Genomic DNA, 23192 nt, shown 5'->3' with positions numbered 1-23192 from the left:
TTTTTTTTTTTGAGACAGAGTCTCACTGTGTCACCCAGACTGGAGTGCAGTGGTGCTATCTCAGCCCACTGCAACCTCTGCCTCCCGGGTTCAAGTGAATCTAGTGCCTCAGCCTCCTGAGTAGCTGGGAGTACAGGTGCCTGCCTCCACACCTGGCTAATTTTTGTATTTTTAATAGAGATGGGGTTTCCCCATGTTGGCCAGGCTGGTCTCGAACTCCTGGCCTCAGGTGATTGCCCGCCTAAGCCTCCCAAAGTGCTGAGATCACAGGTGTGAGCCACCACGCCCAGCCCATAATTATGAAATTTCAGAATACCAGAGATAAAGATGAGGTCTGAAATTCCTGCCGAATTTTAAAAAGGAAAATAGGCTCACACCTGTAATTCTAGCGCTTTGGGAAGCCGAGGCAAAGAGGGTCACTTGAGCCCAGGCGTTCAAGAAAAGTCTGGGCAACATAGTGAGACCCCTGTCTCTACAAAATTTAAAAAAAAAAAAAATTAGCCACATGTGGTGGCACAGGCCTGTAGCCCTAGCTACTGCGTCTGCAGTGCCTTCAGTCAGGTGTCCGTGGAGCAAGCCCCTTGTTTTCTTATGTTTTTTTCCTACTGCCCATTTTTGTTGTCTTTTTGTTCCACTTTTGGGCATTTTTTTTTCCATTTTCAGTTCCAGCTGTTACACTGAAATTTTAATTTTAGTTCTCTTATGTTTCGTTTGTCAGAGCTGTTTTCTGTTCTGTGAGTATTCCTTCTTTCATAGCATCTTTGCGTGTTTTGTGGATACACTATCCTCTCTCGTCTCTCTAAAAACGTTCATAATACATTTTTTCTTCTGTTCCTCATGTTGTGTCTCGTCTCTTTGAGTTCCTTTTTTTCCCCTTCTGGCTTTTTGTTGTTTTTTGGCCTCCATGTTTCCTCAAATGTCTGGGTAACTCTCTCTGGATCCATCATTAAGACTGAAACACACGAAAGTCAACTGGAAGCTCTAGGGTGTTTACGGAGTGTGACCGGGTCAGGTGACTGAGGGGCCCACGTTTTGGGATGCTGACCTCGCGACCCTGAAGGAAGCAGGCTGCGCTCCGGTGCCCCGCGTGCCTAGCCTTCCCTGGCCTGATTCTATTTGGCTGAATTTCTCCAAATAATGAACCTCCATATTCCCTTAGTGAGAGAATAGGGTGTCAGTGGTGCCAGCTGCTTGGTCACTTGGGTTGGGGAGGGGCCAGGGCCTGACAGCTTCGTTCACATCTGTTCACTAGGACCTGGTGGCCTTACTTCCCAAGACGAGGCGGGGCTGACCAGCCCACGGGTCTCCATAAGAGCCTCCGCCACTCTGCCTGAGCTGCGTCCCATGCCTCCATCCACTTTCCATTCCCCTCCCATTTGTTGGCATCTCGTATCTGGTGTTGTCTTTGTTCCTGTTCTCAGGGTCTGTGTGGGTCCACACCCTTTTTATCGGTTGCCTTCCTTTCATTGTAGGGAGGCTTGGGCATTTTGCAGGGGAGTGGGGATAAGTATATGTTTCCAATCTGCCCTCTTCAAAGGGTCCTCTGCATCAGTTAGCTTTTACCATATACGCAAACAGTCCCAAAACTTTGTGGTTTAAAACAACAAGTGTTTATTATTCTCACAGTTTTGTGGATCGGCTGGGCAGTTCTGGGCTGGGCTGGGCCAGGACGACCGAGGACAGCCTCACCCACCGCTGGCTGTCGGCCTCGTTTCAGCAGGGCAGGGGCTGCGTCTCCCCTGCAGAGCTTGGCTGGGGTGGATTCTTATAATGGGGGAGGAGTCCTCAATAGCAACAAGAGAGTGCCAGCCCCGTTGCATGGACACTTTTCACGACCTATGGCCAACTCTAGATTCAAGGGTGGAAATATAGCTGCTGCCCGAGGCAGGGGGAACTTCAAAAGTCACATTGCAAAGGGGCACGCAGACAGGCGTGGAGAGACTTTGTGGTCATGTTACAATCTAGCACATTGCCTTTGCCCTTGTTATAAAGCTTATCGTTTAGATTTTCAGCAGCTTTTTTATATTCGTGAAACTATATACAACTAAGGTATAATTCTAAGATTTCTGTTGAATTTTCTATTTTATTCTTCTAGGTTTTAGTTATCTGATGTGCTGTCTGCTATACCCAGATAAGTCTAACTGAATGGACAGATCTATAATCTTTGGATCCAGGGTTTGAGACTGTTTCACACTTAACCTAAATTTGACTGTGTGAATCAACCTTAGGATTGCAGAAGGGTGTCTAATATGCTTATGGTCTTCTAAAACCTACATTTCATTATTTAGGGTTTTTGGGGTTTTTTGTTTTGTTTTGTTTTTTTGAGACTGAGTTCTGCTCTTGTTACCCAGGCTGGAGTGCAGGGGCATGCTCTCGGCTCATGGCAACCTCCTTCTCCTGGGTTCAAGTGATTCTCCTGCCTCAGCCTCCTGAGTAGCTGGGATTACAGGCACCCACCATGATGCCTGGCTAATTTTTTGTATTTTTAGTAGACATGGGGTTTCACCATATTGGCCAGGCTGGTCTCGAACTTCTGACCTCTGGTGATCCACCCACCTTGGCCTCCCAAAGTGCTGGGATTATAAATTTGAGCCACTGCACCCAGCCTACATTTCATTATTTTGGGATTTATCACTACTTTGTTGACTCTTAATAGAGTTACGTAAGCTTTACAAGGGTTTACAGGTAAGTGCAGACTGCTAATACGGTGTTTCTCCATTCCTCACCTCGTTGTCGTGGTGTTTGTTTTACAGTGCACAGACTGCAAAGCTGTCATTAGCACCATGGAAGGCAGCTCCTTAGACAGCAGTGGATTTTCTCTCCACATCGGTTTGTCTGACGCCTATCTCCCAAGAATGTGGGTTGAAAAACATCCAGAAAAGGAAAGCGAGGTATACGCCTTCTTACTTAGAAATAGGAGACACTATTGGAAAAACATTTCAGAATAAGTTGGTTAAACTTGGAAATTATTAATTGTCCTGAAAAACTGGCATTACAAAATGAGCTCTCGTACCCCAAGATTCTGCAACTAAAAGTACTTATGATATCAAGCGTGCCAAACTTCTGACGTTTCAACCAAAACCCTTATGTGGATGACTTGCCTGTACAGATGGGCATTTTTACCTTAAGCTCCACCACAAAGAACATGTGCCGTCAGACATTACATTGATATTCTGTATGCTTTTTATACTTTTAAAATACTGATTCTGGAAAAACGTGAACAATTATTTATGGTTGGTGATAAGACCATTTTGTGTGACTGTGACAAAGAGTCTCTTCTTAAGTTAAAATAAAAATGGAAGCTTACAGCTGGGTGCAGCGGCTCACACCTGTAATCCCAGCACTTTGGGAGGCCAAGGCAGGTGGACTGCTTGAGTCCAGGAGTTTGAAACCAGCCTGGGAAACATAGTGAGACCTCGTCTCTACAAAAAATTTAGGAATAAAATTAGCCAGGTGTGGTCACATGCACCTGTGCTCCCAGCTTCTTAGGAGTCTGAAAGAGGATGATCACTTGAGTCCAGGAGGTTGAGATTAAAGTGAGCTGTGATCGTGCCACTGCACAACAAAGAGAGACCCTGTCCCCCCCCCCCAAAAAAAAAGAAACTTACATGATAGTAGTTATTTTAAGTATTGGTTAATTAATGGAACAAAAGGTACGTGCATATATTTTAGTAATCACAGTGGCATGTATATTCCTCTTAGAATAGTGTGTGTGAGATACATATATATTTGTTTTCTAATGTTGATGCTATATGATTTTTTAGATATTAATTCTTGACCTCTCAGGAGTTTATGTCTTCTCCATTGGAAACTCCCGGCTCTAACATTCTGCTTTTGACTGGAACTCCTAGTAGGCCATCTTGTTGTAAATTAAATCTTATTCTTTTTGTTTTTATAGTATTAGTTTACCTCACTAGAAAGTTTTGGAGTTGTCTAAGTCGACCTTTTCCAGTTGAAGTGACGCGATGCTCCTGGCCACACCTTCTTTTTCCTTTCAGGCCTGCATGCTTGTCTTTCAACCCGATCTCAGTGTCGACGTCCCTGACCTGGCCGATGAGAGTGAAGTGATTATTTGTCTGGACTGTTCCAGTTCTATGGAGGGTGTGACATTCTTGCAAGCCAAGCAGATCGCCTTGCATGCCCTGTCCTTGGTGGGTGAGAAGCAAAAAGTAAACATTATCCAGTTCGGCACAGGTGAGTGCGCTTCGGCCCTGGACCTGCAGGTGCTTCCCCCACGTGTGAATCACGCTCTGTAGAACTGAAGACTGTGGGTACCCGGCCCCGCCTGCGCAATGTGGGGCAGCCCAGTATAAAGCTGAGGAACAGAAGCTCTGGAGCTGGACCCTGAGGTCCAGATCCCAGCTGTATCACTCGCAGGCTCGGTGTGTCACCTTGGGTGTGCTGCTTGAACTTCTAGTGCCTCTGTTTCCTCCTCTGCCATCTGAGGATAATTGTCCCTAACTCACAGTACTGCTGTGAGGAGGCCTGAGCTGATGTATGTCAAGGATTTTTAAACTGTGCCTGTTTCACAGTAAGGTGAGATATAAATGCTACTATTGTCATTAGCAACTGAACCAAATGCAAAACCCTTGGTCTGTTGAGTAGGAGGTTCCAAGTCTAAAGACAAAACATTTGCCATCAGCACAGTCATAGGAAATCTATAAGGAATGGTCTCAGGAAGCAGCTGGCCAGCACTGCTAGAAGGGAGGTAGTGCCACCCTCCAGGTGGGGTCCAGGGACATCTCAGCCACCAGAGGCAGCACCTCAGAAAAGAGGGGTGCATAGAGTGGAGTGAGGGGACAGTCCTGTCTTACTGATTCTCATCCTCTGTGCCATCCAGCTGAAGGCCCAGCCGCTTTTCCCAGAGCTAAGGTCCGCTGCTGCTGGGGCAGAGGTTGGATACGCATGGGGAGTACAAAGGGCTTGAGCAGACACTGTGGCCTTCCAGGGGCCGAGCTGCCCAGGCCATCACAATGCCCTGCACCTTTCTTTGCACAGGCGATCTGCATGTACACATGGAATTCGACTCAACGTTCTGCATAGCAAAGCACCACAGTGTGGATGCGCTACAATGTATTATTTAGAAGAATAGTGTGGTGAAATTTTTTTTTTTTTTTTGGGAGACAGAGTCTCACTTTGTTGCCCAGGCTGGAGTGCAGTAGCACATCAGCTCACTGTAACCTCTGCCTCCTCAGTAGCTGAGATTACAGGTGCCTGCCACCACTCCTGGCTAATTTTTATATTTCTAGCAGAGATGGGGTTTCACCATGTTGACCAGGCTGGTCTCAAACTCCTGACCTCAGGTGATCCTCGTACGTCAGCCTCCCAAAGTGCTGGAATTACAGGCGTGAGCCACCATGCCCAGACTGGGGTGAAATTTTTGTATGTTAAAATTATCAGGCTGGGTGTGGTGGCTCACGTGAACCTGTAATCCCAGCACTTTGGGAGGCCAAGGCGAGCGGATCACCTGAGGTCAGGATTTCAAGACCAGCTTGACCAACATGGAGAAACCCCATCTCTACTAAAAATACAAAATTAGCCACGCATAGCGGCTCATGCCTGTAATTCCAGCTACTCGGGAGACTGAGGCAGGAGAATCGCTTGAACCCAGTAGGTGGAGGTTGCAGTGAGCTCAGATCATGCCATTGCACTCCAGCCTGGGCAACAATGTCTCAAAAAAAATTGTCAAACAGTTTTCTAAAAAGGAAGGTACACACATAAATATATAACATCCTTTATGACAGCTGTGGTGGTATGAAGTAACATTATTGTTTGTTAGTGTCAAGCAAGTAAATGCGTGGAGGCAGCACCTCAGGCTGATCTTATTACACAGGTTCCAAGGAGTTATTTTCGTATCCTAAGCATATCACAAGCAATACCGCGGCCACAGAGTTCATCATGGTGAGTGCAAGAGTCTTCCTGTATCTCTTGGGTCTTTTCCTACTATGCTTTGGGGGGACCTCCAGGGCTTAGGCCCCTCAAGCCACTATCAGATCACCTTTATTGCTTCATTTTTATATGTTGGTGGGCTCTTATTTCATTAATTAAAATGATATACACTCATTAAGGAAGAATTGCAAATTAAGAAGAATAGAAAGAAAAAAATCACCCATGTCCCACCACCCTAATACAACTAGCATTAACAGCTTTGAGAAGTTCTCTTCTGTCCTTGTTTTTTTTCTCTTAAAATGCAGCTAGCTTCATCTAAAAGGCTTGAGGCTAAGAAAGAAGGAAATGCCAGGTGCAGTGGCTCACGCCTATAATCCCAGCACTTTGGGAGGCCAAGGTGGGTAGATCACCTGAGGTCAGGAGTTCAAGACCAGCCTGGCCAACACGGTGAAACCCCATACCTACTAAAAATACAAAAAATTAGCTAGTTGTGGTGGTGGACACCTGTAATCCCAGCTACTAGGGAAGCCGAGGCAGGAGAATCGCTTGAACCCAGGAGGTGGACGTTGCAGTGAGCCAAGATTGCACCACGGCACTCCAGCCTGGGCAACAGAGCAAGACTCCATCTCAAATTTAAAACAAAAAAAGAAAGAAAATAATAATAATAATAAAACGGAGCAAGCTGAGACTGACCAGATGAGACTGACCAAGCATGAGGTGATAATATTACAGTTATTTTACAGTTACTGTGTGACATGTAACAAACTAAAAGGACATAAGTTTAGTTGTTTCACAAATGTATAATTAGGGAAATAAAATATTTTCCATGTCACTATATCTCTACACTGTCCTTAGATGTGTCAATGGCGACTGCAAATGGTGACTGTATCCAACAAGGAGAACATAATCTTTCACTTCATTTCCTCCAGTCTGCCACACCTACCATGGGGAACACAGACTTCTGGAAAACTCTCCGATATCTTAGCTTACTGTACCCTGCTCGAGGGTCCCGGAGCATCCTCCTAGTGTCTGATGGGCACCTCCAGGACGAGAGCCTGACGTTGCAGCTTGTGAAGAGGGGCCGCCCCCACACCAGGTTGTTTGCCTGCGGTATCGGGTGAGTCTCAGAGAGCTACTCACACAGTCCAGACGCGGGTGGAAAAGGCAGCCTGGGAGGAGGCCTTCTTGTTGGCCTGCACAGGACTTTTGCAAGCTTGGAAGTTGAAACTAGAATACAGAAGCCTTACAGCACAGGGGGATGGGGCCCCGGGCTCCCAGCCAGACTGCCTGAGTCTCAGAAACTGGGTTGGCCACTCATTAGCTGTGACCTTGGGCAAGTTCTTAACCTCTCATAAAACCAAGACTATAATGACAGTACCTACGTCTTGGGGTTGCTGAGGATTAAATGAGTTCATGTGTAGAAAGCACGCAGAACAGAACTGACCCAATTAGCACCAAAGCAATGTTAGATGTTTTTATATAGCATAAGAATCCAAATCTCCAGCTTGTCCTGAGCAGCCTGGGCATACCTCCTCACTGTCTGTGCTGGACTCGTGCTGGGGCCCGTGGCCTCCAGGCAGACCCCACCCGGCTGCTTTGCTCCTTGGCATCCCGCTTCTGGTCATTATGAGCATTTGCATTTGCAAACCCTGTGGTGTGCATAGAAGCTTTCCATGGGAGGCTAACACCCATAGATTGTTGGAATCGCCCCCTCCCCAGTAGAAATTAGCTCTTTTGGATTGCACTAAGGTATGTGGCGTGGAAAACAGAGGGGCCACTTGGTGTCTGCATAGGCACAGAACTTGTCCATCCTGCCTGCCTCTGTGGCCCCCTGGTCTCCTGCATGTGGCCACCACCTGAGCAAGTGGTCACCAGGTATCTCTAATCTGAGGCAGTGTATGGAGCAGATCCTCAGCTTCTTCGTGGGACAGAATGAGGGCCCCTGTGCTGTCCTTGCCCCTGAACCTTGACCTGGACTCACCCTGAGCTCCAGGAGCCAGCACCCCCAATGCCCCTCTGCGGCCCCCTCCACCCCTAGCTGCTATACCCAAGCTAGCCCTGCCTGCCTCAAGGGCTTTCTTCTGTCCTCCACAGTCACAGCTCGTGGCTCTGTTCTCTGTAATCTAAGGCCTAGCCCAGCATCACGGGCCAATAGAAAATATATCCAGCCTAAGCAGCTCCACTAGGAGTTGTTCCTGATGGGACTTCACTTGCTGAACTTGCAGCTGCACTCAGGGCAGCCCGTGCACCGTCTCCTGGTCTCAGCAGCCCCTCCCTGCCCCCTGCTCCCAGGTCAGGGCTCAGACACCACAGAGCCGAGGCACTGGCACCTATTCATGCCTTCCTCAATGAGGGTCTATCCTGAGATGAACATCAGGCCCCCACTCTGGGGCTGGGAGGTGGAATTTTCCTATGTGCCAGGGAGGCAATCAAGGGAATGTGATAAGGTCAGGTGCAGTGACTCACGCCTGTGGTCCTGGCACTCTGGGAGCCCAAAGCAGAAGGATTGCTTCAGCCCAGGAGGTCAAGGCTGCAGTGAGCCATGGTCAGGCCATTGTAATCCAGCCTGAGTGACTGAGCAAGATCCATCTTAAAAAAAAATTTTTTTTAATTAGAAAAATGTAAGGCATGTGATGGGGAGTCTGGGTGTGCAGTGGAGGAGCCTGCTCCCAGAGGGGACCGTGCTGGTTAGCACCGCCCATGCCTGGAGGGGCTGGGATCCGTTCTGCTTTTCCATTGAGTTTGGGGGATCTTTCTAAGTGCTTCTGCTTCGCAGCTTCCACGCATGTGTTTGCAATTACAAACTCTAATAAAGGGAGCTTCCCAAGGGTAGAGATCATCCAGTCTCCTCCCTGGCATGAGTCCTGGTCCTATGAGAGCCACACAGAGGAGCACAGGAAGATTCCAGCCTGCCTCGCTAACAGACGGAAGCTGTAACTACGAATAACCCATGTTAAGGATCTTCTAGTCAGTGTCGTGATCATCACCAATTAATATGGAGGATAAAGACAATTCCAGTCCTTATCAATAGGTTGAAAAACATCTTGGAAATTACTTTCATAAGCTCTTTTTCTGAAAGGTAATTGATCTTTTCTTTAGTATTTCAGGAGGCACACCTCTAAGCAAGGAGTCGAAAGTTGTAGAATTATTGTAGAGAGAAAAGTAATAGGGCAGTTGTCATTTAAATGTCAGAGATGCTCTTTGCTATAGTGAGAATTGCTTCTTTATGCCTTTTGCTGTGTTGATGTGTATCAGATTTTAAGAGATAGTCTTTATTCACTCTTTCCCAGCATTAGGCCTTTGGGATCAGATTCAGGTAATGTTGTTATTTATTAAAATTAAGTTGATATCTTTCTCAGCATTCTGATGCCTTGTAGGGTTGTTTTTAGAGTCATCTACTCCCTCCTTCAGTAAATTGAAAGTCAAGAATTTCAACCCTTTTCTATTTGAAGGATAACTCAGTGCTCTGATATATGGGAGCTTAAATTAGCCAAACTTTCAGATGTTTCCTCCGGTTACCGTCTTCTCTGTTTAACCTCAGCTACATGAGAGTATATTCTTCCATGTAATGTCTCTCCCATTGAGTTGTGAGCCTTCTCAACGCTGTTAACATGTACTTCAAGAATATTTCTCCAATGTCTTGAAAATTAAAACATGTGAAATGTGATCAGTTCTACAGCAAATCGTCACACCTTAAGGATTTTGTCCCAGTATGGTGCCGGAGTATTTGAATATTTTAATGCAAAATCCAAGCATAGTTGGAGAAAACAGGTATGTTTTTTTAAACATCTGGTTTTGTATTTACATGTGGAAATCTCACATCCTTCCAAGGCTAAGCAATAGGAACATCTGTGTTTCCTTGAATGAGAAGGGAGCCAGAAGAGGCAAGAGCCACCGCCGGTGTGAGCCCTGCCTCAGAACTGCACCAGCAGGAACACGGGAGTTCTTAATCAGGCCATTCTCCCAGCTCATAGGTTGATTTCTGCCTGAAGAATCATGGACTGCATTTTTTAAAGTGAATTACTAAATATGTTTTGCTGAAATTAATTTTCTTTACTATGATAAAATTTAGCATTTTAACCATTTTTAAGTGTACAACTTAGTGGTATTAGCTACATTCACCATCACCATCTTCACTATTTCACCATCCCAAACGGAGAATATGTGCCCGTTAAACTGTAACTCCGCATTCCCTCCTGTGCCCAGCCCCTGCTAACCACGACTCTACTTTCCATCTCTATGACTTTGCCTATTCTGAGTATCTCATATAAGTGAAGTCATCAGACATTGTCCTCTTTCATCTGGCTTATTTCACTTAGCATAATGTTTTTAACGTCCATGTATGTTGTAGCATGTGTCAGAATTTCCCTTCTTTTTAAAGCTGATAATACTTCGTTGTATGGATAGACTGCATTTTGCATATCCATTCATCTGTTGGTAGACGTTGAGGTTGTTTCTAAAAACGCCTTTGGCTTTTGGGAATAATGCTGCTATGAGCATTGGTATACAAGTGTCTATTTGAGTCTGCTTTCAATTCTGGATATAAGCACAGCACAGGAGTGCTGGATCCTATGGTGGTTCTATGTTTAGTTTTTTGGGGAATCGCCGTGCAGTCTTCCGTAGCAGCTGTATCATTTTACATTTCCACCACCAGTGCACCAGGACTCCAGTTTTTCCACATCCTCATCAACACTCATCATTCCTTTTTTTTCCATATTGACTGAAATCAATCAGCTTTTCTTCAGTTTTGTTTTGTTTTGTTTTTGAGACACGGCGTCCAGCAGTCATCTAGGCAGGAGTGCAGTGGTGCAATCATAGCTCACCACACCCTCAACTTCCTGAGCTCAAGTGATCCTCCCACCTCAGCCTCCAGAGTAGCTGGTACTACAGGCCTATGCCACCACGTTTTTTTCTTGTTGTTTTTTGTTTGTTGGTTGGTTGTTGTTTTTTTAAGACAGGGTGTCACTTTGTCACCCACGCATACTTGGCTCACTGCAGCCCTGACATCCTGGTCTCAACCCATCCTCCTGCCTCAGCCCCCCAAGTAGGTAGGACTACAGGCCCACACCACCACACCAGGCTAATTTTTTGTATTTTTTGTAAAGACAGGGTTTCGCCATGTTGCCCAGGCTGGCTTTGAATACCAAGCTCAAGCAATCCACCTACCTTGGCCTCCCAAAGTGCTGGGAGTACAGGCATAAGCCACTCTGCCCAGGCACCACCTGTCTTTTAATAACAGCCATCCCACTGGGTGTGAAATGGGATCATTGTGGTTCTGATTTGCACTTCCCTAATGACTAGTGACATCAAGCATCTTTTCACATACACTTTTCATGGCTTTTGTGTATCTTCTTTGGAGAAATGTCTATTCAAGTACTGGAATCTACTCCTGCCAAAGTTGCATATTAGTAATTAGCTAATGGAATAATTTCAGGATGCTTTGTAAGTATAAAGGATGTCATCATACTATTATTTAAAATTCTGGCTGGGCGTGCTGGCTCACACCTGTAACCCCAGCACTTTGGGAGGCTGAGGCAGGTGGATCACCTAAGGTCAGGAGTTTGAGACCAGCCTGGGCAACACGGTGAAACCCCATCTCTACTAAAAATACAAAAATTAGCCAGATGTGGTGGCACATGCCTGTAGTCCCAGCTACTTGGGAGGCTGAGGCAGGAAAATCAGTTGAACCTGGGAGGCAGAAGTTGGAGCCAAGACTGCACCACTGCACTCCAGCCTACGCAACAGAGCAAGACTTCATCTCAAAATAAAATAAATAAATAAATAAATTCTGTCGAAAATCTTTTCGGAAAAGTACCTTGTAGCAGGAAGGAGAAAAAAATACCAAAGAGTTATAAAATTCCCAAAGGATAGAATGTATACTTTATTTTAAATGTGAAGTAACTATTTTCTGAATGGAGCATTGAAAGAGAAATAACTCCTCTTTTATAAATAGATAGAAGACCAAATGACCAGGCTATGCTCTCCTAGTTGCCACGCTGTCTCAGTCAAATGGCAGCAGCTCAATCCAGATGCGCCCGAGGCCCTGCAGGCCCCAGCCCAGGTGCCGTCCTTGTTTTGCAATGATCGACTCCTTGTCTATGGATTCATTCCTCACTGCACACAGGTAAGAAGGTGCAGAGTTTGTTATTCTATGGGAAGACCAATATATTTTGCTGATTTTTTTTTTCTCTTTTCTTCCCTCACCTTCTCACCAGCAGATTTTCTTCTTCTGGGAACATAGCTGGTGGTTAGCCAGGGCTTTGGGGGGGGCTTCTAATTTTTATTGAAAGGTGAGAGAAAATCACCAAAATAATTTCTGTTAAACCAAGAAACTGCAGAGTGGAAAGCCTAGTGAAGAATTTATTTTTTTCCCATTTCAGGCAACTCTGTGTGCATTAATTCAAGAGAAAGAATTTAGTACAATGGTGTCAACTACTGAGCTTCAGAAGACAACTGGAACTGTAAGCTTCAAAACCTAAACTACTGACCATTGTTTGAAAGTTATTATTTTATATTTCCATATATAATGCTGTATTTCAAGCTTGTCCAACCCATGGCCCAGGGCAGCTTTGAATGCAGCCCAACACAAATTCGTAAACTTTCTTAAAACATTATGAGATTTTTCTGCAATTTTTTTTTTAGCTCATCAGCTATCGTGTTAGTGTATTTTTTTGTCACCTGAGACAATCCTTCTTTCACTGTGGCCCAGGGAAGCCAAAAGACTGGACGCCCCTGCTGTCTGTACCTTGTTTCCCTGTGTTGAAATTTCATTACACGATACAGAGTTGGCATATCTGTATAAATGAGCATGCTTTCCTTCAGTTTCTAACTCAGCACTTCTCCATCTGGGGTCGTTGGGTCTAGGCATGTCTATATGGGCATGAGGGGGTGGCAATAACTGCAATTAAATATGGTATTTACGCATGGAGATTTTTCTAGAGAAGTTCTCAAAGATGTTCATAACTCAACAAAAGTTAAATGCCACTGGTCTATCGACACTATTTAGAAATACTTGTTATAATAGTACTGAACTAAGAGTAGATCATATCATATATTGAGGATGTGGGTTTTTTCCATTTTTTTATTAAAAACGAATTATGAAAGAAAAAATTCCTGTTTTTCCATAATCACACCATTTCTGGTTCTTAGATAAGTGTTTTTCCCAGCCAGTTCTCTGCCATCAGTTGCACGTCCTACAGTTTAATTCAGTTCTGACACTAGCTGCCTGGGGCTGGCACAGACCTCACAGGGTGAGGGCTCACCTCCACAAGACTGGCCCCAACTCTGGATATCAGTAGCAAGTAGTGGTTCCCCAGGTTATCCACACTTCTGATCAGCTCCAAGTCAGCATTCCCACAATCCTTTTTCAGGTTCAGTAATTTGCTATAACAGCTCACAAAACTCAGGAAAAGTTTATTTAGTATTACTGACTATTCCAAAGATTATAAAGGATATGAATGAACAGCCAGATGAAGAGGTACATAGGGTGTGGTCCAGAATCATCCCAAGCACAGAAGCTTCTGTCTTAACATAGAGTTGGGGTGCACCACCTTCCTGGCACATGAATGCCAACCCAGAAACCGCCTGAACCCCTTTAGGTGGGGTTTTTAATGCAGGTTTCATTACAAAGGCTGGTTGATTAAATCATTGGCCGTTGGTGATTAACTCTGCCCTCTCTGGAGGCTGGGGTGTGGGCTAAAGGTTCCAGCCCTCTAATCATATGATTGGTTCCCCAGCAACCAGTCCTCATCCTAGGGACTTTCTAAAAGTCACCTCATTAACATAAACTCCAGTGTGGTTGAAGGATCTTGTTAGGAATAACAAATATACATATTTCTTATGTCCCTAGAGAAGTTGAAACTTATGTTTGATCTGTAAAATAATCCAACAATTGTGCTCTATAAAATAATCCAACAGGGGAAAAGACATGCACATTTTGTTTTATGTGGAGGAGCCACATGAGAGTCAAAGAAGGGCCAGATGAGTGAAGTTTTATACTGTAGAGAAGTGGGTAGGGGCCTGGGGCTCCTGTGGGGAGGTGGGGACAGGTTGTGGGAGGGCGAGGGCAGGAAACGCATGGTGAGCAAAGGTTTTCTTGTGATGCAGAGGAGGTCTAGCAGGCAGCAGCACAAGAGAGAACAGAAGCACCTCTGGTAACTGTTTCTCTATCATACCTTTAAAGTATCAGACTTTAGTCTCTTCTTCCTGGGAGTTCATCTTTCCTAGATTGGGATAAGGCCAATGAGGGGGTCTCAAAGAAAGCCTGTTTGCATCTGCTGTTTACTTCGCTGGCATAGGATTCCTCTGCAGATGCAGATATTCCCCACGAAAGGACTGCTTTTCAGACCTTTTCCTGCGTCTGCTGTTCCTCTGAATAGCCATCTTAAAATATGCCAAAAAATATCCTTTGGAGTGGCCTATTTTAGCTTTCTGCATATCACAATATCATAAATTATTACCAAGAAGCTTGCAATATTTGCACTGATACTGAATCCATTGTAGTTTAGCTTTGAAAGTTCCTAGCCTAAGGCCGGGCGCGGTGGCTCACGCTTGTAATCCCAGCACTTTGGGAGGCCGAGATGGGTGGATCACGAGGTCAAGAGATCGAGACCATCCTGGTCAACATGGTGAAACCCCGTCTCTACTAAAAAATACAAAAATTAGCTGGGCATGGTGGCGCACGCCTGTAGTCCCAGCTACTCGGGAGGCTGAGGCAGGAGAATTGCTTGAACCCAGGAGGCGGAGGTTGCGGTGAGTCGAGATCGCGCCATTGCACTCCAGCCTGGGTAACAAGAGCGAAACTCCGTCTCAAAAAAAAAAAAAGAAAGTTCCTAGCCTATATACGCTATTATGTAGTTGTTGGTTTTTTTTATTCAGAGGAGTATTAGTATAGCCAGATAAATCATTTCCCAGACATTGCTGCTTTTTTTCTCAAAAACATATAGCTTACTTTTCAGCACTAAATCAATATCATTGACTTACTAGTTGCCAGTGACTTACATATAGAACTTAAGCTCTGTATTGCTTTAAAAATTAGATCTTTGTGGGTAATGATAAGGCAGAATAAATTAGAAGTATATTTTTTAAAATCAGATCTAGAGGGAAAGAAGGTAAAAATATTTCACCTGGGAAGAGGCCGTTTTCCATAAGTCACAGAAAGTTATACTTCCTCTGTGAGAAGCAGCCTTATGAATGACAAAATTACAAAAGTTGAAATTACTGAAAGTTCCATCTCTTAGTTGTTGAAGAGGAAGCACCTGGTAGTGCCCACTCTGCAGTCCTCACCCTGCAGGGTGTAGACCATGTTCATGGATGGGCATCCCAGCACCAAGGTGGCTCTTCCTATGGTAGAAAAAAAGTTTTGAATTTTTTAAATAAATTGAATCGGCAAAATGGCCTTTTATAGAAAAAGCAAAACTCTAGGGACAGAAAATAGTTAAGAAGCTGCCAGGGCTTGGGGAAACTGCATAGGGGTACACAGGAACTTTTCAGGGTAAAGTGAATGTTTTGTGTCTTCACTTCAACAGTGGTCACATAATTGTATACATCCATTAAGACTCATCAAACTGTACACTTAAAATGAGTGTATTTTACTATATGCAGATTATACCTCAATTTTTAAAATGATGTTCTTTGCAAGTCTTTTATCAGAAGCCATGAGAATCCTTTTTTTTTCTTCCTTGCTGCTTAAATACAGATGATCCACAAGCTGGCAGCCCGAGCTCTAATCAGAGATTATGAAGATGGCATTCTTCACGAAAATGAAACCAGTCATGAGGTTTGTTCTTTTCATTGCAAAATCTATTAAACATTATTCTTGAGCATTCTTATATTGATTTATCTGTGGAAATGGAAAATGAGGTCAGCTGCATGGAGAAGGAAACTGTGGTGTCAGGGCATTCATCACTGTATCTGTGACACTGTGCCTGGGATGTGGGGTGTGCAGTAAATGTTTGTTGAATGAATTAACAAAAGAGTGGATGTCAGTGGTTTCAGGAAAGTTCTGTGTTTTTTGACTCATCAGAAAGAAGCCTGAGGAGAGCTCAGTGAACACTCGCTGAGTGCCTGTAGTAGACGTCATCTCAGATCTTGCACGTGGTAGCGTTAGCATTCCCATCTTACTAACGAGAGGCCTGGGTGGGAAAGGCTGAGTGACCTCCCAAAGCCCACCTGACTCCCCCCGTGCTGTGCGGACCAGGGCTTCAGCAGAGGGGCCACTCAGCCAGGCCACCAGGACTGCCCAGCTGGTCTCTCAGGGATGAGATCTTCAACAGCTATGAGCATCAGACCTCAATGCCATCCCCACAGGAAGGTGCCAGCGTGACAGCAGGCCCTGGAGACCCCCGCAGTCAGTTCTGGTGACAAATAGTCACCTGGTGGTCTCCCTATTCTCCTCAGATGCCCATGGATTGGCAGCCTCTGTGTGCTGTTTTAAGGCCCTTTTATCCTGAACAAGTCATTCTGTCTTTCCAGTTCCTCAGTTTTAAATTGGGAGCCACAGGCTGTGAAAGAATGAGGAAGTCCACTGCTCGTGAGACCTCTCTGTGAACTACTGGGAGCTGAATAATAGAAAGTGACATTTTCTATGACTAAGTCAGTTGATCCCATTTTAAAGGGAACATTGAGTCACCTATTTAGACGGGGCCTGCGATTCAATATTTAGTCTGAAATACAAATCTTAAAATGACTTGCTGATGTAGCTAAATAAAAACAAATAAAACAGAATATGACTTATGTTTTATTCTCTCCTAGATGAAGAAACACACCTTGAAATCTCTGATCATTAAACTCAGTAAAGAAAACTCTCTCATAACACAGTTTACAAGCTTTGTGGCGGTTGAGAAAAGGGTATGTATCATTGTTAATTCGAGGTTAAGTTATTTTATTTATTTACATTTCCACATTAAGAAAGTCACCTTTGCTCTGATGGTTAATGACGACACCCATGCCCTGGGCCTGTGAATCACGAGTTGCAGACAGGCCAGCAGGCCCTAACCTCCCATTCACGAGGGACCTCAGTGTTAGGACTTCCGGTGATCTTTCTAAATGAGTTGAGTATGTTATCATTTTTAATGTTATAATTCTCGTTAATAATTAGCTAATGTGTATTTTTCAGATATACTATAACTTTGTTCAGTTTTGGCATTTCTTGTCTTTTATTCATCCGAGACCCTCAAATTATAGAAAAAGAGCCCCTTCCGCTTCACAAGTTTAAGGGGAAAATTCATGTAACATGCCCAGCACAGTGACCAGCAGCAGCGAACGCTCCATGAAGAGGAAAGCCACTCCACCTCCTGCCTCCCCTCACACTTGTGGCCCAGGGCACACACTCCAGTCCCACACACCAGCATACCCCAAACCAACACCCACAGGCTTTAGAATGTGTAACCATCATTTAATTGGATAACATCTGTTTGATTTAATCTACTTGTGATTCAATATAGGATGAGAAGGAGTCGCCTTTTTCTGATATTCCAAAAGTTTCTGAACTTATTGCCAAAGAAGACGTAGACTTCCTGCCCTACATGAACTGGCAGGGGGAACCCCAAGAAGCTGTCATGGATCAGGTAAATGCTGATTACCAAATAAGTTGATATTGTGCTTTTGTTTTTTCATGAAGATAAGGGGAACCCTTTGCTAAAATAGCTCTCTTACTACCTGTATGTAAAGAGATTGTTGTATCCCTAATGAGGGAAAATATTCACACATTTATAAAATGTTGAATTGCATCATGTTGCGTTACAGAAACTTCACAGTGTGTGAATGGAGCTGTGTAGTACAAAGAGAGAACACCTGTGGCTGTGCTTCTGTTATGGGCAAATAGATTGTCATCCAGGAAGCTAAAGTCATTTCGATAGTATGATAGGTTTGTCATGAAATTATCAATAAAAGTCCTATCTAATAATCTAAATTCACCACCAATATTTCCTAAAGTTATAGTGCTTTATACTGTGGCCCTTGTAACCAGAAACTCAATAGAAATGGAAAAAGGTGGCTTAAGCCAGGCGCGGTGCCTCACACCTGTAATCGAAGCACTGTGGGAGTCTGAGGTGGGCGGATCATCTGAGGTCGGGAGTTTGAAACCAACCTGACCAACATGGAGAAACCCCATCTCTACTAAAAATACAAAATTAGCCAGGTATGGTGGTGCATGCCTGCAATCCCAGATCCTCAGGAGACTGAGGCAGGAGAATTGCTTGAACCTGGGAGGTGGAGGTTGCAGTGAGCCTAGATTGCGGGGGGGAGAAAGAGAGAGAGAGAGGCAGGGAGGGAGGGAAGAAGGGAGGAAAGAAGGAAAGGGAAAGGGAAGATGAGGCTTAAATGAAAATTGGAAGACAAATTCAAGAGCAAAGGAACAAGGTAGCGCTGACAACACTCTTAGGTCTCTAGGTTAAAAAACTAAAATTTCCAAAATTTAAGAATTTAAAATCTGGTCAGGCACTGTAATTCATGCTTGTAATCCCAGCACTTTGGGAGGCTGAGGTGGGAAAAATCACTTCAGCCCAGGAGTTTGAGACCAGCCTGGGCAACAAAGTGAGACCTATCTCTACAAAAAGTTTTTTAGACCAGGCGCAGTGGCTCACGCCTATAATCCCAGCACTTTGGGAGGCCGAGACAGCAGATGGCTTGAGCCCAGAAGTTCAAAACCAGCCTGGGCAACGTGGTGAAACTCTGTCCCTACAAAAAATACAAAAATTAACTGGGTGTGATGGAGCGTGCCTGTAATCCCAGCTACTCAGGAGGCTAAGGTGGGAGGATGTTTGAACCCAGGAGGCAGAGGTTGCAGTGAGCCAAAGTGGCACCACTACAGTCCAGCCTGGGCAACAGAGTGAGCATTTGATCATAAATAAGGAAATAATATATGAAGGATGTGCCACCTTGTTGCTAAAAGAAGTTAAAATGTAAACTGCCGTGAGATTCCTTTTTCTTTTTTAACTCTGTCAGGTTGGCAAAGATCACAAAAGGTAGATAATGGAAGTCAGTAAAATAGAGTAGTTAAGATCACAGGTGCTGTGGCCTAGTGCTCAGGTCTGAACCCCAGCCCACACTCGGCTCTGCGGGACTTGACCTTCCCAGTGCTCCAGTCCTAATGAATGCTCTAGTGGGAGAGCAATAAAATCAGCCTTAGGTGGTTGTGAAACATCCTAAGACCATTAGAACATGTCTAGCTCATGACAGACATTCAACAAATATTAGCTGTAGTTATTATTAGCCAGGGTGTCTGAAATGGGCACTGTTTCCCAAACAGATGTGTCAGAAAGCTGACAAGTGGGCTTGGGTTTGGAGGGAGACTTCCTTTTTTTTTTTTTTTTTTTTTTTTTTTTTTTTTTTTTTTTTTTTTTTTTTTTTTTTTTTTTTTTTGAGACGGAGTTTCACTCTGTTGCCCAAGCTAGGGTATAGTGGCACGATCTCGGCCCACTGCAACCTCCGCCTCCTGGGTTCAAGCAGTTCTCTGGCCTCATCTTCCAAGTAGCTGAGATTGCAGGTGCGTGCCACCACATCCGGCTAATTTTTGTATTTTCCCTTTATTTCTTTAAATAGTTTTATGTTTTTATGTTTACATTTAATTTTTCACCTGATTGAAATTTGGCATAGGATAAGAGATATGGAACCAACTTTATTCTTTTCCAGATGGCTACTACTTTTTCTCCTATTAACTTGAAATGCCACCTTTTTAATCTAGTAATTCTCATGTTTTAGGAGCTATTGCTGGACTTATCTACTCTGTTTGATTGATTCATCTACTAGAATTACTGTAATTTTATAAGAGACTTTAATATCTGATAGGTCTAGTTCATCACTATTGGCCTTTTTCAGTTTGCTTCTCTAATTTTTAAAAATTTAACCAGATAGAGGGACAGTGGGGGTAGGGAGTTGGGGAGGGATAACACAGGGAGTAAGGCCAGATATAGGTGTTGGGGATGGAGGCAGCAAACCACATTGTCATGTATGTACCTATGCAACAATCCTGCATGTTCTTCACATGTACCCCAGAACCTAAAGAACAATAAAATATATATATATATATATAAATTAAACCAGATAAGCATTATTTTTAAATATTTTTAAGTGTGTCTTTTCATATCTTCTATGATATTAATTATTCAGGTGTTTACTTGAAATTTGACTGAGCTGGGAAAGGACTACTCCTTTTTAAAATAGTTATTATTCACAGGTAAAATTACAGGCTAATTATCTCAAAGATATCAAGGACTTGTCATCCATGCAAAACTGGATTTGACTTACATTGCAGCTTCTGGAAGGAACACTTTTTACATTTAAATTGGGACAATAATAGTAATATAGCATCCCTCAAAATTGGTTTTACATAGATATTGTTCATATTCTGGTATAATTATATGTTCATTTAATTACTTTAAAGCTTTTGGATGGAAAGAGTGTCTCGTGCCTATAATCCTAGAACTTTGAGAGGCCGAGCTGAGAGGATGACTTGAGCCCAGGAGTTCAAAACCAGTCTGTCAACATAGCGAGACCGCATCTCTACAAAAGAATAATTTAAAAATTAGCTGGAGCCAGGCGCGATGGCTTACGTCTGTAATCCCTGCTCTTTGGGAGGCTGAGGCAGGCGGATCACCTGAGGTCAGGAGTTCAAGACCAGCCTGACCAATATGGGAAACCCCATCTTTAAAAAAAATTAAAAATAAAAATAAATAAAAGTAAAAATTAGCTGGGCGTGGTGGCATATGCCCGTAGTCCCAGCTACTGAGGAGGCTGAGGTGAGAGGATCTCTTGAGCCCAGGAGTTTGAGGCTGTAGTGAGTTGTGATTGTACCATTGCACTCCAGCCTCAGGCAACAGAGCAAGACCCTGTCTCAAAAAAAATAAAGAAATAAAAACAAAGCTTTTGATAGTGTTTTTCCATTTTTTCATTTTCTTAATATTGCCATAAAACAGCATAAAAGATGGAATAATTTACTTCAAATGACTCTCTTATTTCAGGCCTAACTCACACATGATGACACTGCTCATTGTGAACCTCGGGCAAGTCACTTCTGTGCTCCTCCGTTTCCTCATGTGTAAAACAAGGGGTATTCAAAATTCCACAATTCTAAGAACTAGGAGAGAAGGTCTTTCAATATACTGATAGCTGATATTCTCTCCAGGTCTCAGCTTTCACATCTAGAAAAGAGAGCCTTGTACTGAAATGATTTTGAATATCTCAGTGGTGTTATTTTCTTTCCTTTTTTTTTTTTTTTGAGACAGAGTACTGCTCTCGCACCCAGGCTGGAGAGCAGTAGTGCAAATCTGCACTTGTAGCTGCCTCAGCCTCCCAGGCTCAAGCACTCCTGCCTCAGCCTCCCAAGTGGCTGGGACTGCAGGCGGAAGCCACTATACCTGGCTAATTTTTTCTTTTTTGTAGAGATAGAATCTCGCCATGTCACCCAAGCTGGTCTCAGACTCCTAGCCTCAAGTGATCCTTCCTCCTCAGCCTCCCAAAGTGCTAGGATTACAGGTGTGAGCCGCCGTGCCCAGCACTGGTGTTATTTTCAACATCTCAGTTCATATTGATGAGCCCTGATTCTGGATGAGCAATTGCCTGATGGGTGGAAAGTCAAGTGCCAGGAAGAATGTTTGCTTGATTGTTCTTTTTATTTTGTGTTTTCCCCTTACATTAATAATTCTTTCTTCTGGGCAGCCTCTTTTAGCATCCTCTGAGTGGCAAGAAGTATTTTCATGCAAACGAAAAAAATGTTCGTCTAAAAGAAAAATGAAATTATCTAAGTCACAAGTTTCTGAAGATTTTGAAAAGGATGGTTTAGCTGTAGTACAGGGTTTCGCATCAAATGTGGAACATGGAGATGAGGAAAAGCTATTAGATTTAAGTTGGACACCGTCATTAAAACCAGCAGCAACTGAGCCACTATTTAAGAAAGTCAGTTCACTGCAAACATCTCCTTCCAGCCTTTTTGGTTTTTCTGCTCCAGTCTGTGGTTCCTCTTTTTTCCAGGCTGCCCGCTCTCACAGTCCTGCTTCCATGCCTCTCGCCTCATTTCCTCAGTTACCTAGTTTGGGTTTTGCTGCTCCACCCAGACAGTTTGATGCATCTGAGTTCAGAAACGGCCCTGTGGCTCGCAGTGGTGCTGACTGCATCCCGCAGTCCCTGTCTTGTCCCATAGGGCCTCCTCAGAACCCACCTTTTCAACCCTTCTGTGGCCTTCCTCGTAGAAGGAGCTCATTGCTCTCCACACAGTCTGCTCCACTGAAACCTCTCGGGGGCCTTATGACCAGGCCTCTTTCTGGCACCTTCCCTGAGCTGGATTCTCCCCAGCTTCATTCCTCTCTTCCTACAGACCCTGGTCCCATCAAAGGTTTTGGGTCTTATCAGCCCTCTGTTTCCTCTCCTTTTCATTTGCAACCTTCCCCAGCCTCTTTAAGTACCACCGACGGGCTGCCAGTAGTTGTACCTCAGGCTCGTTACCATCTGTCCTCAGCAGATCTCTCTGTTCAAGATAAATCAGTGGGCAGTCTCGAAGGAAGTCAGTGGCTTGACTTTTGTTTTCAAAGTTCTGAAACTTTTGAAAGTGTTGAGCTATCAGAAGAACCTACAAGTTGTGGCTATTTACAAATACTTAGTGACACAACAGTTGACAGTACCCCGTGCTTGCTGGAAGGAATAGAGGAGGATGAAATAGTGTGCACACAACGCTGGCTGGATGCTGTGCCTTGGACAGAACTCCTCGGTCTACAGACAGAGGTATGTGTCTTATTTCTCCTTAGATCTGTGGTTTGCTGGCTTCCTAGTTTAGAACAGTGCTACTCAAAGCAGTTGGTCAAGGAACTGTCTCTCGTCAGTCTGTACTGAAGTAAGGGGCTTGTGCACTGGGGTGTAAATCATACTGCTTCCTTCATGGGTGAACTCTTGCTGCAAAACAAAGCAGACAGCTGAACAAAACAGTGTGCTTGATGCTGGCTGGTGTTTCCTCACCAACATGAGACCAGAGCCTCATGCTGGTGAATGTTGCTGTTCCTCACATGAAAATGAACATCCCTGAACAGATGATGGGGTGAGATCTTCATTTCCTAGATTCTAGAACTAATGGATTGCAATCCATATAAATTTCCCCTTGTGAAGTAGAGCACAAGCACTTGTACATATACTCTAAATCTTTTCACATGGGATCGTGGGAGTATGGATGTTACTCAACATGTATATTGTGTTAGAGCTTATCATTCCATTTGTTAAGCTAATAAACACCCTGTAAATTTGGCACCTGCACTGGGACTAAGACCCAATCTTCCATCTGCAATTACTTGTTTTGATGTAAAGTAATTTAGTGAAAT

General features: G+C 44.0%; 1 protein-coding gene across 1 annotated transcript in view; it reads left to right on the top strand.

Moving 5' to 3' along the window:
* The window catches only part of PARP4 (poly(ADP-ribose) polymerase family member 4), a 95314-nt gene that overhangs the window by 60796 nt on the left and 11326 nt on the right, over positions 1 to 23192 (top strand). Inside the window, exons 21-31 of the mRNA XM_017548224.2 lie at positions 2754 to 2891; positions 3999 to 4194; positions 5834 to 5901; positions 6819 to 7006; positions 9561 to 9660; positions 11843 to 12013; positions 12270 to 12350; positions 15587 to 15667; positions 16642 to 16737; positions 17334 to 17456; positions 21547 to 22605. Coding sequence (XP_017403713.1) covers positions 2754 to 2891; positions 3999 to 4194; positions 5834 to 5901; positions 6819 to 7006; positions 9561 to 9660; positions 11843 to 12013; positions 12270 to 12350; positions 15587 to 15667; positions 16642 to 16737; positions 17334 to 17456; positions 21547 to 22605 — 2301 coding nt within the window. The remainder of the gene's footprint in view (positions 1 to 2753; positions 2892 to 3998; positions 4195 to 5833; positions 5902 to 6818; positions 7007 to 9560; positions 9661 to 11842; positions 12014 to 12269; positions 12351 to 15586; positions 15668 to 16641; positions 16738 to 17333; positions 17457 to 21546; positions 22606 to 23192) is intronic.

The sequence above is a fragment of the Cebus imitator genome, unplaced genomic scaffold, assembly GCF_001604975.1.
Source record: "Cebus imitator isolate Cc_AM_T3 unplaced genomic scaffold, Cebus_imitator-1.0 Scaffold204, whole genome shotgun sequence".
In the NCBI taxonomy this organism is placed as follows: domain Eukaryota; kingdom Metazoa; phylum Chordata; class Mammalia; order Primates; family Cebidae; genus Cebus; species Cebus imitator.
This window is presented reverse-complemented; position numbering and strand designations above follow the sequence as displayed.